Source organism: Ictidomys tridecemlineatus, chromosome 8 (assembly GCF_052094955.1).
Source record: "Ictidomys tridecemlineatus isolate mIctTri1 chromosome 8, mIctTri1.hap1, whole genome shotgun sequence".
NCBI classification, from domain to species: domain Eukaryota; kingdom Metazoa; phylum Chordata; class Mammalia; order Rodentia; family Sciuridae; genus Ictidomys; species Ictidomys tridecemlineatus.
The window spans coordinates 132,624,343-132,643,960 of NC_135484.1; the positions used below are offsets into that span (position 1 = coordinate 132,624,343).

Below are 19,618 nucleotides of genomic sequence, written 5' to 3' on the forward strand. Positions count from 1 at the left end.
TTGCCCATTTCTAAAATCAGACATTTCTCCACAGGAGACACAAAAAATGGCCAACCAATCACAGGAAAAGATGTCCAATATAATTAGCAAATGGGGAAATGCAAATCAAAACTAGAATAAGATACCACTTCGTATCCATACTCTTATGGCTATCAAAAAGGCTAAGTAATAATGAATTGGCAAGGAAATGGAAAAATTGGAAGCTTGTATATTGCTGGTGGGAATATAAAATATGCAACCACTTTGGAAAATAGTTGGCAGTTCCTCAAAAAGGCTAAACATAAGATTTACTATAATCTCACCAATTCTACTACTAGGTAGAGAAAAAAAAATTGTGTATCCATACAAAAACTTCTTCTTGAATGTTCTTAGCAGTATTAATAATAGTCAAAAAATAGAATCAATCCAAGTCCACTGCTTGATAAAAGTACATATATAAATGTGGAACATTCATACAATGGAATATTATTTGGCATTAAAAAAGGAAAGAAATTACTGATACATGCTGCAAAATACATGAACATTGAAAATATTGTGCAAATTAAAAGAAACCAGTTGTAAAAGACCACATATTTAATGATTCCATTGACGCACAAATATCTGTAATGGCAAATCCACAGACAGAAAGATTAGCAGTTGCCAAGGGGTCAAAAAAAAGGAGTATAGGTGAGAGAAATAGAGACTAAGTACTTATGACTATGGGATTTCTTCACGTAGTGATAAAGTTCTAAAATTTATTGTGGTGATGACTGCACAGCTTTGTTGTATTAAAGAGCACTGAACTGTACACTTTAAGTGAGTGAATTTCACAGTATGTGAATAAAGCTGTTTTTAAAAAAAAAAAAAAAACAAGTAAAAATATTCTCAGGTAAGTTTCAAGATGAATATAAAGGTTACAATACTACTTCAGAGAACTTCAAAATTACTCAACTGGACACTCAATTTTCATCTAAGAGAATACTCAGTCCAACAAGCCCAAGGAAGCTGAAACACAAATCTGAAAACCAAAGTCCTAATCTTATGGTTCAACAAGTTAGCATATGGAGTTGTGAGCTAAGAAACCAGCTAAAGAAAAAGAAAGAAAATCCTGGTGAGGAGGAAGCCATAGGAGCAGAAAGAGTATTACAAACTTCCTGGTCTGACCCTGATCTGCACGTGCACAGGATGTAGAGCAGAGAGTCCAGAGAGCACAGTAGAGAGCAACAACTTGAAGCATAAAGACAGGAGCAGTGATTTCAGCTGCTGCACACCACAGGGAAGATAAGAGTTTAAAGTCTGAGTCAAACCAAGTTAACAATGCCTATGAAATATATATCTGGCTTCCATCACAGTTTCTTTTCTTTTAGACACAAAACAATAAGTTTGTGAAGAAGTGATAGGACAAATGAATATCTGGACTAGGGTAGTAAATTCTAGGAATGTGACCAGGAGATATAGGGGGGCCAGGGTAGAAGTTAGTGCAAGATAAGTGTTACTTTGAAGAGTTTTGAAATATATGTGTGTGTGTGTGTGTGTGTGTGTGTATTAACAGGAAATATTTAATTTTCCGATCTCCACTTTCCATTTTTACAAACTGAAAGAAAAAAATTTAATATATTACAAAATATCTGTACATAAAAAGTTCACCCGATGGGAGGCAAAAACAAGAGAAAGGAATACAGACAGTGTCAGGAACCTATAAATCAGGGAGACTGAGGTGGCAACTGACACTTTACTGATGCAGCACTCTCTCAAAAATCTGCTGTTAGCCATTTAGCACTGTAACTATATATACATATTATACAAGTGGCTGGGTGATGTCTATGGCATAAGCCAACAGAAGTCCTACTTACAAATTTGTACTAACTGCCCTGCTTTAAACATTTAGATCTGATGATGTTTTCAAATCCTTATGGTTCCTATGGACAACAGAAATTGGGTCAAGCAAATTTGTTTTCAAAATCATGGTCAAATCAGTTTTGCCTCTCATTCATGAACAGAATCAGAAGAGGGTTTTTTTGTTTGTTTGTTTGTTTGTTTGTTTGTTTTTTATTATTGAGATGCACCCTTTCTTTGAAAAACCCTTGGAATCTCTATATCCATAAAAGTGACTTTAATATGTATGATAGTGATGTGACGGATGCCTTAGGGCCCTAGATAGCTTCAGGATGGGGGCTGGTAACTGGAAAGCACAGGCATGAAAGTCCCAACTCCCCAACCTCTAATCCAGGCAGAAGGGCTGAAGGGTAAGTTGATAATCAATGGTCAGTAACTTAACCAATTATGCTTATGTAAGAAAGCCTCCATAAAACCCCAAAAGCATGTTGGCTCATCCCAGGTACTTGGGTGGCTGTGGCAGGAGGATCACAAGTTCCAAGTCAGTCTGAGAATTTTAGCAACACTCTGTCTCAAAATAAAATTTTAAAATGAGATAGGGATATCAAGTGGTTGAGCACTTGCCTAGCATTTTCCAGTTACAGGGCTCAAAAAATAAAAATAAAAATAAAATGGGATTGGATTCAGAGATACTACCCAGACCATAATGGAATGAAATTAGAAATCAATGATAAAATTTTAAAAAGAAGCTACTCCAACACCTGGAGACTAAACAACACACTATTGAATGATGCACAGATAACAGAAGACACCAGGGAGGAGATTAAAAAAAAATTCTTAGAGGTAAATGAGAACTCCGATACAACTTATCAAAATCTCTGGGACACTATGAAGGCAGTGCTAAGAGGAAATTTCATTGCATGAAGTTCATTCATTAAAAGAAGGAAAAGTCAACGAATAAATGACCTGACATTACAGCTCAAAGCCCTAGAAAAAGAAGAACAAACCAACACCAAAAGTAAAAGACAGGAAACAATAAAAACAGGGCAGAAATCAATGAAACTGAAACTAAAAAAAAAATTCAAAAAATTGACAAAATAAAAAGCTGGTTCTTTGAAAAAATAAATAAAATTAGGCACTCTAACGAAAAGAAGGAGAGAAAAAACTCAAATTACTAAAATTTTTGATGAAAAAGGAAATTTCACGACAGACACTACTGAAATACAGAATACAATTAGAAACTATTTTGAAAATTTATACTCCAGTAAAAGAAAACCTCAAAGACACCGACAAATTTCTAGAGGCATATATCAACCCTAACTGAGTCAAAAGGACATACACAATTTAAATAGATCAATTTCAAGCAAGGAAATAGAATATACCATCAAAAGCCTACCAACCAAGAAAAGCCCGAGACCAGACAGATTCACAGCTGAGTTCTAAAAAACCTATAAAGAAGAATTAATGCCAAAACTCCTTAAATTATTCCATGAAACAGAAAAGGAAGGAACCCTTCCAAAATCAAATCTACAAAGCTAGTATCATCCTGATACCAAAACCAAGAAGAGACACATCAAGGAAAAACAATTTCAGACCAATATCCCTGATTAACATTGATGCAAAAATTCTTAGTAAAATTCTAGCAAATCACATACAAAAACATTTTAAAAATAGTGCACCACGATCAAGTGGGGTTCATTCCAGGGATGCAACATTGGTTCAACATATGGAAATCAATAAATATAATTCTCACATCAATAGACTTATATCAATTGATGCAGATAAAGCATTTGACAAAATATAGCACCCTTTCATATTCAAAACACTAGAAAAACCATGGATAATAGGAACATACCTCAACATTGTAAAAGCTATCTATGCTAAACCCAAGGCCAACATCATTCTAAATGGAGAAAAATCAGAAGCATTCCCTCTAAAAACTGGAACAAGACAGGGATGCCCTTTCACCACTTCTATTCAACAGTCCTTGAAACTCTAGCCAGAGCAATTAGACAGACTAAAGAAATTAAAGGGATACAGAGAGGAAGAGAACTCAAACTACCATTATTTGCTGATAACATGACTCTATACTTAGAGGATCCAAAAAAACTTCACTAGAAAACTTCTAGAATTAATTAATGAATTCAGCAAAGTAGCAGAATATAAAATCAATATTCATAAATCAAATGCATTTCTATACATCAGTGATGAATCCTCTGAAAAGGAAATTAGGAAAACTACCCATTCACAATAGCCTCAAAAAATAAATAAATAGATAGATAGATAAGATACTTGAGAATCAAATTTAACAAAAGAGGTGAAAAGACCTCTACAATGAAAACTACAGAACCCTAAAGAAAGAAGTTGAAGAAGACCTTAGAAGACGGAAAGATCCCCCATGTTCCTGGATAGGGAAAATTAATATTGTCAAAATGGCCATAATTAGGCCCAAATCTTCATCATAGCAGATTAGGCCCTGACTTCATTAATAAGACTCCTAAAGTGCAAGAAACAAAACCAAGAATTAATAAAAGGGATGAACTCAAACTAAAAAACTTCTTCTCAGCAAAAGAAACATTCAATGAGGTAAACAGAGAGACTACAATTTGGGAGCAAATTTTCGCCACATGTCAGATACAGAACTAACCTCTAGGATATATAAAGAACTCAAAAAACTTAAAACCAAAAAAACAAACAACCCAAACAATAAATGGGCTAAGGAGCTGAACAGACATGTCTCAGAAGAAGATATACATTCATCAACAAATATGTGAAAAAATGTTCAACATCTCTAGCAATTAGAAAAATGCAAATCAAAACTAAGATTTCATCTCACGCCAGTCAGAATGGCAGTTATCAAGAATACAGACAACAGTAAATGTTGGTGAGGACATGGGGGAAAAGGCACACTCATATATTGCTGGTGGGACAGAAAATTGGTACAACCAATCTAGAAAGCAGTATGAAGATTCCTTAGAAAACTTGGACTGGAACCACCATTTTACCCAGCTATCCCACTCCTCGTTCTATACCCAAAGGACTTAAAATACTATAGTGATGCAATCACATCAGTGTTCATAGCAGCTCAATTCATAATAGCTAAACTGTGGAAGCAACCTAGATGCCCCTCAACAGATGAAGGGAATAGAGAAACTGTGGCATATATACACAATGGAATATTACTCAGCATTAAAAGAGAATAAAATTATGGCACATGTAGGTAAATGGATGGAGTTGGAGAATATCATGCTAAGCAAAGTAAGCCAATCCCAAAACACCAAAGGCCAAATGTTCTTTCTGATAAGTGAATGCTGATCTATAACAGGGAGGGGGGAGGAATGGGGAAAATGGAGGAACTTTGATTGGACAAAGGGGAAGAAGGGAACAGAAGGTGAGTGAGAGCAAGAAAGATAGTGGAATGAGATGGCCATCATTATCCTAGGTACCTGTATGACTTCACATATGGTGTGACATTACATCATGTACAACCATATGTGCTGCAATTGTATACAATGAATCAAAATTCATTCTGCTGTTTTATATATATATATATATATATATATATAATTAAAATTAATTACTTAATTTTTTTAAAAAAATCGATATAACATCTAAAAAAGCATCTAAGTATTTGCAAATTAAACAACATACTTCTAAATAATGGTCAAAGAAGAATTCAAAATGAAAAAAAATTATTTTGAGGGCTGGTGCTGTAGCTCAGTGGCAGAGCACTTGTCTAGCATGAGTGAGGCACTGGGTTCTATCCTCAGCACCACATAAAAATAAACAAATAAAATAAAGGCATTCTGTCCAATCTACAAATACAAAAAATTGTTTTTTAATTATTTTCAACTGAATACCAAAAATATATCAAAATTTGAGGGACACCAAAAAAAAAGTGGTTTTAAAACTTCTTTAAAAGAAACTAGAAATAAAGCCAAAGTAAGGGGATAGGGGACAGCAGAAAAAGGAAGCAGAAACAGGAAAATAATATAGAGTGGAAATCAATAAAATAAAAAGGAATAAAGAAAAAATTTAAAGTCCAAAGTTAATCACCAAAAATTAATACAATTGATAAGTTCTAGCAAAACTCTTTAAAAAAAAAAAAAAACAAGATAATCACCAATGTCAGAATGAAATCAGGGATAACTACAGCTATAAAAGACATTTAAAGAAAAATAAAGGAATATTATGAACAACTTTATACCAATGAATTTCACAATAATTTTTAGATGAACTAAAAAATTCCTTGAAAGGACAAGTCATGATAATCAAACAAAACGAAATAGAAAATCTCAGTAACTAAACAAATTGAATTCATCATCATAACTGTCTTACAAAGAAAACCAGATGGTTTCACTGATGAATTCTAACCAACATTTAAGGAAGAATAATAAACCTACATAAATTAGTTCATAAAACAGGTTTTTCCCAGTCATGAAAGGACAGTTTCAGCTTTCAGAAATGAATCACTGTAAGGCACCACATTAAAAGAAAAAAGATTATATGCTTATCTAAACAGCGGTAAAAGAAGCCTTTCACAAAACCCAACACCCATTCATGATTAAAAATCCTCACAGGGTACAATGGCACATGCCTGTCTGAAATCCCAGCAGCTCTGGAGGCTGAGGCAGGAGGATCACAATTTCAAAGCCAGCCTCAGCAACTTGCAAGGCCCTAAACAACTTAGCGAGATCCTGTCTGAAAATAAAAAAGGGTTGGAGATGTGGCTTAGTGGTTGAGCACCTCTTGTGGACACACACACACACACACACACACACACACATACACAAATCTTCAACTAGGATTGGATGATATCTCCTCAATCCAATAAAAACAATTGGAAGGAGACTGAACACGGGAAAAATCATACTTAATGGTGAAATGCTTTCCTCCTTAGACCCACAACAAAGAAAGGATGCTTCTTCAGGCTGGGGTTGTGGTTCATTGGTAGAGTGCTTGCCTAGCACGTATGAGGCCCTGAGTTCCATCCTCAGCACAACATAAAAATAAATAAATAAAATAAAGGTATTGTGTCCAACTACAACTTAAAAATATTTAAAAAAAAAAATCTTCAAAGTAACACTTATCTTCCACTAGCTTCTACCCTAGTACCCATATACCTCTTAGTACCATCCCCAGAATTTACTACCCTAGTCCACATATTCATTTGTCTTATAACTTCTTCACAAATTTATTGTTCTGCATCTAAAATGCAAATAAACATCAATTGGTCAATTGATCATTTATTTTGACTTTACTCTCTTGTACATGTAAAATTAATAAAACTAGTGTGCTTTTCTCTTGTTAATAAATTATTGTGTTAATTTGGTTAATCCAACCAAAGAGCCCACATAAGAACCAGGAGTGGTTGGGGGTTGGGGGTGAGTAGATTCTCCTTCTCCTACTATAAACCAATAGATTTGGTAGATGTGGGGGAGGACTTATTTCCAACTCTACACTGAGAGAAATAAGCAGCAATAATACAAGAGTATATTAAAAGGTAGAGTGTATCTACCTTTTAATCACCATAGTTCTCTAAAAGGAACCATGGATAAATAGTTCATCTGAGGGGTAAGGCAGGACGTATACAAGTTAAGCATGAAATATTTTCTTGACCCAGTAAGGAAGTACTCAAGTAATAATGGAGATATGTCAAAAGAATATAGGAGCTAGATTGAAAGTCCTCCGCCTACTGTCCAAATATGAGATTATTTGAGCATCAAAAAAATTAATAACAATAGATTACAATCTATTTAAAGTTTAATAACTATGCTTAGTAATATGTACTATTGTTCTTTTTAAATATATTTAATTATTTTTTCTGTGCTGGTGATCAAACCTACAGTATCACGCATGTTAGGCATATGCTCTGACACTAAGCCACATCCCCAGTCCTGCTCTTTTTTTAATAAGTACATACTAAAGTATTCAGAATGAAGAAGAGATGTGCACACCTCATTCTCAAATGCTTCGGAAAAAAAAAAAAAACACAGATAGATGGATGGAATAAAGCCAACAGGACAAAAAGTAAACAACTGATGGGTGTTTTAGTCAGCTTTTGAATTGCTATAAACAAAACACCCAACAAGATCAATGTAGAGGAGAAAAAGGTTATTTTGGCTGGTTCAGTCGACCAGTCTGTCAATCCCATGACCCTGAGTCTGAGGTGAGGCAGAACGTCAGGGAGGAAGGATATAGTAGAGAGAGGAAGGGTACAGTTGAGGAAAGCAGCTCAGAACATGGCAACCATGGCAGGAAATTGCACTCAACCAGGACAAAATCTAAACCACAAAGGCACAGCCCCAGTGTTCTACTTCCTCCAGCCAGACCCTACATGACAACAGGTACTGCCCAATTAATCCTTATATTCTAATCATTTCATCTCTGAAAATTCACACATGAGCTTTTAGGGAACACTGCATATCTAAACTATAACAGGGTCTGATTAAAGGGTTTTCAAGGGTTATTTACCAACATTAAAAAGTTTACAGGAGTTAGTTACTTTTAATATTCCTAAAAGTTTTCTTTAATTCTTAAGTTACATAAAAATAAAAAGTTACCAAAAATTATTCTTTGGTATTCTTTTGAAACATAAATATATCACATTTTAATATTCTATAAATCAACACAGAAATCCAACTATTAGTCAGAAATCATAAAACAAATATTTATTTTTAACATTTGATAACAGCAAAATGCACAAGCAATCAACAAATGAAACTTTTTGTGGGGTGGTACCAGGGATCGAACTCAGGAGCACTCGGCCACTGAGCTACATCCCCAGCCCTAATTTGTATTTATTTGAGATAGGGTCTCAGCAAGGTGCCTTGCTTTTACTGAGGCTGGCTTTGAATGCCTGATCATCCTGCCTTAGCCTCCCAAGCCACAGGGATTACAGGTATGTGCCACTGTACCTGGCTCAATAAACTAATTTTAAATAATAGACATACTAGATGATTTAATAGTTAAGCTTACATAAAGCTTTAGAAATAAATATTCCTTTAAGGAGACATTCTATTGTTAACCCTTTAAACATGCTTCTAAATGCAGAGAAGAGTGAAAAGTTTGTTTTGAGTACATGTCTGAGAACTATTATAAATTGATAAATGTGAAATCCAGGTAACACATTAAAAAAATTCACCAGGCATGGTGGAAGATGCCTGTAATCCCAGTGGCTCGGGAGGCCGAGACAGGAGGATGGAGAGTTCAAAGCCAGCTTCAGCAAAAAGCAAGGCACTAAGCAACTCAGTTGAGACCTTGTTTCTAAATAAAATACAAAATAAGGCTGGGGATGTGGCTCAGTGATTGAGTGCACCTGAGTTCAATCCCCAGCACAAAATAAAATAAAATAAAATTTCATAGAACTGAAAAGACATTTGGCCACAAAGTTCTAACAACCATTTAAACAAATAGACATTAGGTTGCCCCAAAGATACTACAAGAATTGCAGGGAAATACTAAGAAAAGGTTGGATAATTAACCTGCTTCATTAATTAATACCTACAAACCAACTCTGAACAAAGTAAAATGCTTCCTTCAATTGGCATGGAAAAGTAGGCCCTCAATGAGTAGTGATTTAATTATCTTGCTGGCACTACTAAGTTGTGACCTCAATTGTACAACACAAATTGGGTAAGCATGTGGCTTCAGGGGATTCCTTTCAGTATCTGGTCTAGTTCACATAAAGAACCAAATTTTCAAGTAGAAATTCTCTGTTCCCCTTGTTTCCAGAGAAACAGTAGTATGACAATTATCAGTAATTACAAGTGACATTAATATTATAGAAAAGATGATTACTAGTGATTACTAGAAATATCAGACTAACAACAATCTTTGAAAATGACAGTTTTGATTACCAGAAGAGTATAGGCTGGTATTCACACAATCAGAGCCAAAAGAGACTTGATCCAATTAATATTTAGTCTTGTCATCTGAAGAAAATGTAACTCAGAGATGTCAAATTACCTTTACAAAGTCACACACTTTATTAGCTTTAAAACAGACCTTTCCTGATTCAAAGAGTCTAATATCACTCTTCTATACTACCTTGTGTACCATGAGGTCCTTTGTATATATGACAAATGAGATAAGAACTTTGGCTTTTTCTCAGTAATCTGTGGCTCTGGCTCATTCTGATGTGAAATTAGAATACCTCTGGTCTCAAGGCAAAACTAAAAACTAACAGAGCATTTCTAATTCACTCTCAATTTTCAAAATCCATTTGCAGTCATTTATCAAGGGTCATATTCCTAACTACTTTACCCTCAAAGTTTATCCAAATAAAATAAAGTAATACCTGGGAAAATAATAATGATGATGATAATAATGTCTGAGAGTGATGAATCAAAAAGTGTGATCTACTTGGAAGAGTATAGGTCTATACCAGACACACAAACTAGGAGGCAGGTAAAAATCTAGCTGTTCATATGCAAAAATAATATCTATTTCCTTACCACCTATTTCCTTAACCAAGGACAAATCATACTTTAAGGAAGACCAGTAAGCTATTTAATTTAGAAATACAAGAATATGCTTTTTTATACTGTTGTAGCCACTGCCTGCTGAAGTATGCACTTTTATTTGTGGAATTAATAATAGAGATTTCTCAACACTCTTCCAGTTAAAAATATACTACACTCGAGATAATGTTTTTATTAAAATCACAAATAAATAATTTCTTATTGCTCTCATAAAAGAATCATGTTAATTTACCAAGTATTTTTCAACTGTCTGACCTGAATTGGAATAAACAGAACTAGGAGCATCCTTATAGGAATGAATCAGCTAACAGACACTTGTCTGATTTTTTTTAATATTGGTAACCTATTCACATACTAAACATACACTCAAGAACAATGAAAAGAAATACAAGTCTGTTATGTAGATAAGCTTACTACAGCTTTTAGCAAATGATATCTACTAGGACAATAACATTTATATTGAGATGTCCACTTTGGGATATAAAGAACAACTTTAATACATTTTGTCAATGATTTATTTCCTGTAGATAAGAGTGAAACATAAAAGGCACAGTATTTCCTTGCCTCTCAGTAGTAGTATCTCCCTGAAAGATACAAATGAGAGAAGCTGAAATAATTTATAAACCTGATACCTTGGCTTTTTTTTTTTTTTTTTTAATACGAGACTTGTTTTCTGTATAAGTATCTTTTACCCTCTTTTGGTACCAGGGATTGGACCCAGAGGTGCTTAACCACTGAGCCACATCCCCCACCCATTTTATTTTTTGAGATAGGGTCTCCCTAAATTGCTTAAGGCCTCACGAAGTTGCAAAGGGGCTGGCTTTGAACTTGCAATCCTCCTGCCTCAGCTTCCCAAGCCACTGAGATTACATGCGTGCACCACTGCACCCACCTAGAAGTATCATTTTGTGGAAAATAATTTCATTCCTCCCTGAAAAAACAAAGACATCATCAGACAAAAGCAATATGGCAACACTCTTCAAAAAACATTTGAGATTGTTTTAATGTAATTTTGCCTTTTTAGGTAAGTGGTACATTCACAAAGTACTTTAGATTCATCTTAATATAAGTATTTCCAAACTGAATTAAGGCTTGATAGAATAAGCTCAAAACATAAAGATCTATGAAGAGTTTGGAGACTGGTTTCTAAAATAGATCTTGGCTTACTCAAATGCCCCTGGTCACTCCGATGTTCTGTGAAACTGTTTCCTCAACTACAAATACGGTGATTGGATGATATCATCTCTAAGGCATCTTTCGGTTTCTGTTTCTAATAGAGTCTTATAGAATTAAGCATTTAAACTCGATAACTAATGTATAAATATGGAAATGAACCCTTCTTAGCTTTTCACAAACTAAAAACCTATAAGAACGTTGTTATTTTAAATTTATATTTTATAAAATTTTTTGACTACCATTAGAATGATATGAACTTTCAAGAGCTATTTAGATGGCCTTTTGCTATTTCCATAATCTAGCTTAGTAAATAACCAAATTATCTCTAGCTTAGTAAATAACCCAAGTTGAAAAAAAACTTATCCTTCCCTTTTTCAAAAGTTCCACTGCATAGACTAGGCTATAAAACTTTTGACAGACACTTTCTGTTCATGAATTACTAAATTATAAAAATTCACCAAATTAAACTTCACAAACCATAAGATTTCTCATTTCCCTCAGTTTCTTTAAATACATAAAAAGGAAGAAACAGAAAGAGAGACTGGCAGTCTAATGGAAAAACAGAGGGGACAGAGGATGAAACAGTCAAATAAAAGATGACAACTAAAGCCTGAACACTCCAAAACAAGAAAAGAAAGAAGAGATGCCACAAATAAATGCAAGTCCTGTTTATGGTACAGAACAGAAAAAAAAAAAACTTCAGAGCTTAGAATTTTCTATGTTAAAACATTTGTTTTTCACTTTCATGTTTAAAGTATATGAAAATTCTGATAAGAGGATTTTTTTAATGGCTTTTTAACAATTTTTTCACAGCTTAGACATTAATGGGCTCATCTGACTTGACTAGGTCCAATGTTTGTGTTCCTTCCATAACAACACAGATGGAACCAGCAAAACAAATTTAACTATCTTACCACCAAAACTAATGTGTAAATATTCATTTCTGATTAAAATATAGTCAGGAATTTACTAAGTATACAAAAATAAAGACTTCCAAGGTATACAGGATCTTACTGAGCAAGCTACTATAAAAATTAAACTAAAATTTAATATAAAAGAATATGACCAATTATGTGATATTATTCCATCAATATACCAACCTTTTAAATCTCTTCTCCTTTTTCTCAAAATAACGAAGGATAAAGAATTATTTCCTAAGTGGAGCTCATTACTATGGGGGAGCAAACGGAAACTTGGTTTATCCAAAAGTTACATAAGCAACATCTTGGTTCACATAAACTTAACTATTTCCTTGATTCATTATATGAATACAATACATATGAAAAAAAACCTAATAAAAAGCAATTCAAACTATATAGATCATAAATCCAAAAATAACATACAGTTAGTTGACTATTTAACCAATATGGGGGTTATTAGTGACAACCCCTGATGAGCGCCAACCCCTGCAAAATCTGTGTATAACTCTAAGCTTCCCAATAGAAAAAGGAGATTAAAATGAAATTTACAGTAATACAAAATATACTAGAGTTGATTTTATGCAGTTGTAATACTTCAGCTTTATATTTCTATCAACTACAAATGGGACCATGTATGGTATCTATGTGTTTAAGTTTTCATTCATTGTAACTAATAGATTCATGGATATTTTATGGTACTAAAAGACAAAAGACTTATCTACATATATTTTATGTATTTGTGACATTTTCTTCCTCATTTTTTAATATATTTCTAGGCTAAGCACCTCCTCTATGAATTTTTCAAATTGCTGCAAATCTACACACACAAAAAAAATCTGCATATAAGTGGGCCCACATAGTTACCATTCAAGGGCCAACTGTACACTAATATCTCCTTTAACAAAATACAGTTTCTTGCAAAGAATGTGATGTACACAAATGCTGGATGAATACCCTTATTTTTAAATATACTGACTTCTCTGGATTAAGCAAAGTCTTTCAGAAAATGTTTATTTTATTTTAAAAAGAGAAAAATACCATTCTTCATATTAGTACGTTATAATAATGACAAAATTGTTTTAGGATTTAGAGGTATTTCCATTTATTTTGTTACAATCTCTTTTCCATCTATTTCACCAATGATTGTCTTTAATATCAATTTTGCAAAGGAATCTCTCAATGAACCATATACCCTCATAATCCACTGAGGGTACAGAATCAATTGAATTAACTCAAGGTCTATTTCAATTATGAAGAGATCCTAAATTTTGTGATTTTGTTTTTGTTTTTAATCCAGGCTGGTTGAATTTTTTATAAGGCAGGAATGAAATACTGAAGAGAGACATCTTCATGAACCAAAACAAGATGAAGAAGAGTATTGCTCAAAATATTGCATAAAGCCGTTTTGGGATTTATCTGCTGTCCCTCAAAAAACTGCAGAAGTTTCCTGTTCTCTACCCGCACTTGCACCATGTTCTCCGGGTCTCTGTCTTGGGTCACGCTATGAGCAGACTTTAAAGGATTTCCAAGATTTTCAAAATAACTTTTAATAGATACTACATCAGTTTCTATACTCAAGTTCATTTTACCATTTAGATTTGCTTCCACCAGCACGTTATCGCCCATGTTGGCCATCCTTTCCACAATGCTCTTCAGGGTCTTCAAAGCTGGCAGATAAACACTCACATCAGAGACTTGAATACTGGGCTCTGGGTACTCTTTCCACCATCTTCTGGGAAGCACCCTCACAGGTAGATCATGGACCATCACATGGGTGTGCCCAGTGCGCGATGCCAGCTCTATCGCCACTGTGAGGCAAGGGCGACGCTTGTTGGTCAGCTGGATTTTCAGGGAGGCAGCATTTCCTGCACTTCTTACAGCTCTGTACAAATGCTCTGATATCAGCTCTAGATAAATCTCACTGAGCTCTTCAGAAACACCTTCCATGTTAAACTGGTAGAAGGAGGCTCCCCGCATCACTTCGCACCACAGCCTGGCCTCTCGGGTGGCCCTGGGGCCTGTGGGACCAAAGCACAGTTTGTCTTGGCACACATGGAGCACGCAGACCTTTGCCAGCTTTGCTATGGTGCCACTGACCTGAATGAAGAGCTCTATAAAGCCCTTGTTGGTGATCTTGGCACGAAACTTCATGCTGCCGCGAAGAGAGTAGCCACTGCGCTTTCCAAAGACAGACGCCTATGGCTGCACCCTTTTCCGCTTCCCCAGGTGCACCCACTTGCCCGCCCTCCCCCCTGCCTCTAGCAGAGCATGCACTGGGTTCCGCCTACCTACAGGCCCCTTTGGTGTAGAGCTACCAAAGGGGGCCTCCCTGCCCATTCTCACCTGTCTTCTACTGCCTCTCTTAAAAAAAAACTTCACTGTTCCCACTCTGGTTATAAAAAGGATAGTTTTCCATTGCATAAACTTAATGAAAATTCTATATAGTATGAGGAGAATTAAAAGCATCACTCATAACTAGGCCCTTTTTGATCTTTTTTGGCTTATACCCAGTACTGTCTTCTTCAAATCAGGACACATACAGTGTTCTCTTATTTAAAAAAAAAAAAAAAAAAAAAAAAAATTATAGCATACTAGACATACACTTTACAACCTGATTTTTACACATAAATAGATAATGGGAATACTTCCATGTTGTTAAAACACAAATTTACGTCATTTTCATGGCTACTTGGGTTTTTATTATATAATCACTTATTCTACAACTGACATTTAGATGATTTTCAATTTTTTTCCTACAATAACACAAAACAATGAACATTATTGTACAAAATATTTTTGTCCATTTTCCCAACTATTTCCTTGCATTAAATTCAAAGAGAACTAAAGATACACATTTAAAATTTGACTACCACCAAACTGGCATGTAGAAAGTTCTAACAACACAACCTCCCATCCGCACAATTCATTTTATATACAGTAATGTCATGGGTAAAATAAATGGGTTCATTCTGCATTGTAAGTGCGTGAATTCTACCTTCATGGTCTTCACCTCTTTTTATGAAGCTTATGTTTGTTGATGTTTAAGATCTCCCATAAGAATATTAGCCCTCTGTCCCTATAAACATCTCCCGAAGTTTATAGTGCTCTTTACCCTTAGGAAATAATGAAATAATGAATCTTTATATACCAAACCTATTGAGCTTTTCTTCACTACTAAAGTGTCTGTGGATGAAGGTGGCCCCCTGCGAGTCATTGCTATGAGAGGAAAAAGTTAGAAGCATACCTTCCAGAAAGTTCTACTGGTCCTGATCAGAGTTGTCCAGCAGGGAAGAGGTTTCTTTTGAAAGATAAACCTTGAGCACAACTGGTTTTATCTGAGGCTCCAACACTGCTGAGGGTGCTATGAGTGGAAGGGACAGTCACAGGGCTGGGAGACTGCTGGGGGGTAGGTAGTCTTCATCTCTAGATCAAAGAAGGGACTATCAGGAAGTCTGTGGTGTTGACCTCCCACCCTAACTCCCAGTCCTCCCCAAGATGCTAATTTCCTATTATAGAACCAAATAAAGGTAGGGATGGCAGGCTTGTTGCTTAGGGCTACAGAGACTATACAGTCTACCTTGAATGTAAAGAAGGACAGCAGTAATTTTGAAGATCAGCAGAAGGCAAGTACTTCATGGTGTGGTGGGCCACTCCAGCTGAGGTGTCACAGTCCCAAAGTTGACAGCCGGCTTCATCTAATTTCTGGCCCACAAATGAGTCCTGAATCTCATTCCATTCATAGCCCAGGCACAGCATCAACTCAGTCAGGCTGGAGGTCATGGTAGTCAGGAAGTGAATTGATGTAAAGCTTTAGTTCTACTTTATGGCCCATATTTGCCCATAGGTCCCTCAGGATTTCCCCTAAAGTGCATCTCTCGAGCTGGGCATGATAGAGCATGCCTGGAATCCTAGCAACTCAGGAGGCTGAAGCAGAAAAGTACATGTTCAAGGACAGCCCTGGCAACTAGGTGGAGACCATAGCACAAAAAATAAAAACATTAGTGATGTATCTCAGTGATAAAGCACCCTAGATTCAAACTCCAGAACCAAATAAATAAAGTGCCTCTATCACTGGTGTTAGAGATTAGGAATAATTGAAGAAGATCTTAGAAGATGGAAAAATATACCCTGTTCATGGATAGGCAGAACTAACATCATCAAAATGGCGATATTACCAAAAGTTCTCTATAGGTTTAATGCAATGCCAATCAAAATCCCAACGGCATTTCTTGTAGAAATAGAGAAAGCAATCATGAAATTCATATGGAAAAATAAAAGACCCAGAATAGCAAAAACAATGCTAAGCAGGAAGTGTGAATCAGGTGGGATAGCGATACCAGACTTCAAACTATACTACAGAGCAATAATAACAAAAACAGCATGGTACTGGTACCAAAACAGGCAGGTGGACCAATGGTACAGAATAGAGGACACAGAAACTAACCCACAAAACTACAACTTTCTTATATTTGATAAAGGGGCTAAAAGCATGCAATGGAGGAAGGATAGCATCTTCAACAAATGGCTCTGGGAAAACTGGAAATCCATATGCAACAAAATGAAACTGAATCCCTTTCTCTCGCCAGGCACAAAAGTTAACTCAACATGGATCAAGGAGCTTGATATCAAATCAGAGACATGGCATCTGATAGAAGAAAGAGTTGGCTACGACCTACATACTGTGGGGTCGGGCTCCAAATTCCTCAATAGGACACCCATAGCACAAGAGTTAATATCTAGAATCAACAAATGGGACTTACTCAAACTAAAAAGTTTTTTCTCAGCAAAAGAAATAATTAGAGAGGTAAATAGGGAGCCTACATCATGGGAACAAATCTTTACTCCTCACACTTCAGATAGAGCCCTAATATCCAGAGTATATAAAGAACTCAAAAAATTAGACAATAAGATAACAAATAACCCAATCAACAAATGGGCCAAGGACCTGAACAGACACTTCTCAGAGGAGGACATACAATCAATCAACAAGTACATGAAAAAATGTTCAACATCTCTAGCAGTCAGAGAAATGCAAATCAAAACCACCCTAAGATACCATCTCACTCCAGTAAGATTGGCAGCCATTATGAAGTCAAACAACAACAAGTGCTGGCGAGGATGTGGGGAAAAGGGTACACTTGTACACTGTTGGTGGGACTGCAAATTGGTGCAACCAATTTGGAAAGCAGTATGGAGATTTCTTGGAAAGCTGGGAATGGAATCACCATTTGACCCAGCTATTCCCCTTCTGGGTCTATTCCCTAAAGACCTAAAAAGAGCATGCTACAGGGACACTGCTACATCGATGTTCATAGCAGCACAATTCACAATAGCAAGACTGTGGAACCAACCTAGATGCCCTTCAATAGACGAATGGATAAAAAAAAAATGTGGCATTTATACACAATGGAGTCTTATTCTGCATTAAAAAATGACAAAATCATAGAATTTGGAGGGAAATGGATGGCATTAGAGCAGATTATGCTACGTGAAGCTAGCCAATCCCTAAAAAACAAATGCCAAATGTCTTCTTTGATATAAGGAGAGTAACTAAGAACAGAGTAGGGAAGAAGAGCATGAGAAGAAGACTAACATTAAACAGGGATGAGAGGTGGGAGGGAAAGGGAGAGAGAAGGGAAACTGCATGGAAATGGAAGGAGACCCTCAGGGTTATACAAAATTACATACAAGAGGAAGTGAGGGGAAAGGGAAAAATAATACAAGGGGGAGAAATGAATTACAGTAGAAGGGGTAAAGAGAGAAGAGGGGAGGGGAGGGGAGGGGAGGGGGGATAGTAGAGGATAGGAAAGGCAAAAAAATAAAATAAAATAAAATAAAGTACAAGCAGTAGCATGGGTTTTGAGGTAGCAACCCCTAATGATTTTAAAGTCACTATAAACCTATGTCTTATTGATTGTGCCTATTAATACACAAGGATGAACATTTTTCCTTATTGGAATGTACCAAATTCTTTTTATAAACCACTTTATAGTGGCATGATTGACATACAAAAAGCTGTAGATGTTTATTGCACACAACTTGATGTGTTTGGAAGTAAGTATATTCCTATGAAATCATTATAAATAATGACATAAGTGTATCTATTACCTCCAAAAGCTACCCCCCTTATCCTTTTTTTTTTTTCCTTTTGTGGTAAGAGCACTCAACATAAGATTTACTTTCTTAGCAATTATTGAAATATATAAAACAGGGTTGGTAATCACATGCCCCTTGATGTTCAACAGGTCTCTAGAATTTACTTATCTCACGTAACTAAAATTGTATACTTTGAGTAACACTTTATATGTCTCCTTCCCCCTGGCCTCTGCCAACAGACATTATACTTTCTGCTTCTATGTGATTGACTCTTTTAATTGCACATGTAAGCAAGATCATGTAGTATTTGCCTTTCTGCGTCTGACTTATTTCACTTAGAAATATTCTCCATATTTATCAATGAAGATTCTAAACAATAAAAAATAAATAAATAAATAAAGATTAGGAGTTCCACAGACACATAAAAAGTAATCCTCTTACACCTGTTTCTGCAATGTTCTACCCATTAAAAGGCAGTATCCAGTGATGACTCCTAGGCTCTCCACATCTACCATAAGGCCATTGTACTTTTGGACCTTTAATAATTCTGGAGTAGCATAAAGAGGGCTGCCATAAAAGCTTGTTTGCAAGAACTAATACCAATACTCTTCAATTTATTTCAGGAAATAGAAAAAGAGGGAGTACTTCCAAACTCATTCTATGAGGCCAATATCACACTGATTCCAAAACCAGATAAAGACACTTCAAAGAAAGAAAACTTCAGACCAATATCTCTAATGAACATAGATGCAAAAATCCTCAATAAAGTTCTGGCAAATCGAATACAAAAGCATATCAAAAAGATTGTGCACATAATCAAGTGGGATTCATCCCAGGGATGTAAGGTTGGTTCAACATTTGGTGATTTAATCAATAAATGTAATTTATCACATCAATAGACTTAAAGATAAGAATCATGATCATCTCAATAGATGCAGAAAAAGCATTTCATAAAATACAGCACCCCTTTATGTTCAAAACACTAGAAAAACTAGGGATAACAGGAACATATCTCCATACTGTAAAGGCTATCTACACTAAGCCTCAGGCCAACATCATTCTAAAGGGAGAAAAACTGAAGGCATTCCCTCTAAAATCTGCAACAAGACAGGGATGCCCTCTTCCACC

General features: G+C 35.6%; 2 protein-coding genes across 3 annotated transcripts in view; both read right to left on the bottom strand.

Annotated features, from left to right (window-relative positions):
• The window catches only part of Exoc2 (exocyst complex component 2), a 190,584-nt gene that overhangs the window by 148,804 nt on the left and 22,162 nt on the right, over nt 1–19,618 (bottom strand). The window lies entirely within an intron of this gene.
• On the bottom strand, nt 13,337–14,961 carry Hus1b (HUS1 checkpoint clamp component B). Its single transcript, XM_005335158.4, has one exon. It carries the CDS (start codon nt 14,543–14,545, stop codon nt 13,706–13,708), a length of 840 nt encoding a protein of 279 aa, XP_005335215.1. The 5' UTR covers nt 14,546–14,961; the 3' UTR covers nt 13,337–13,705.

Excerpts from the sequence above, each read along its gene's own strand:
- Hus1b (XM_005335158.4), bottom strand. The coding sequence starts at position 14,545 with ATGAAGTTTCGTGCCAAGATCACCAACAAGGGCTTTATAGAGCTCTTC.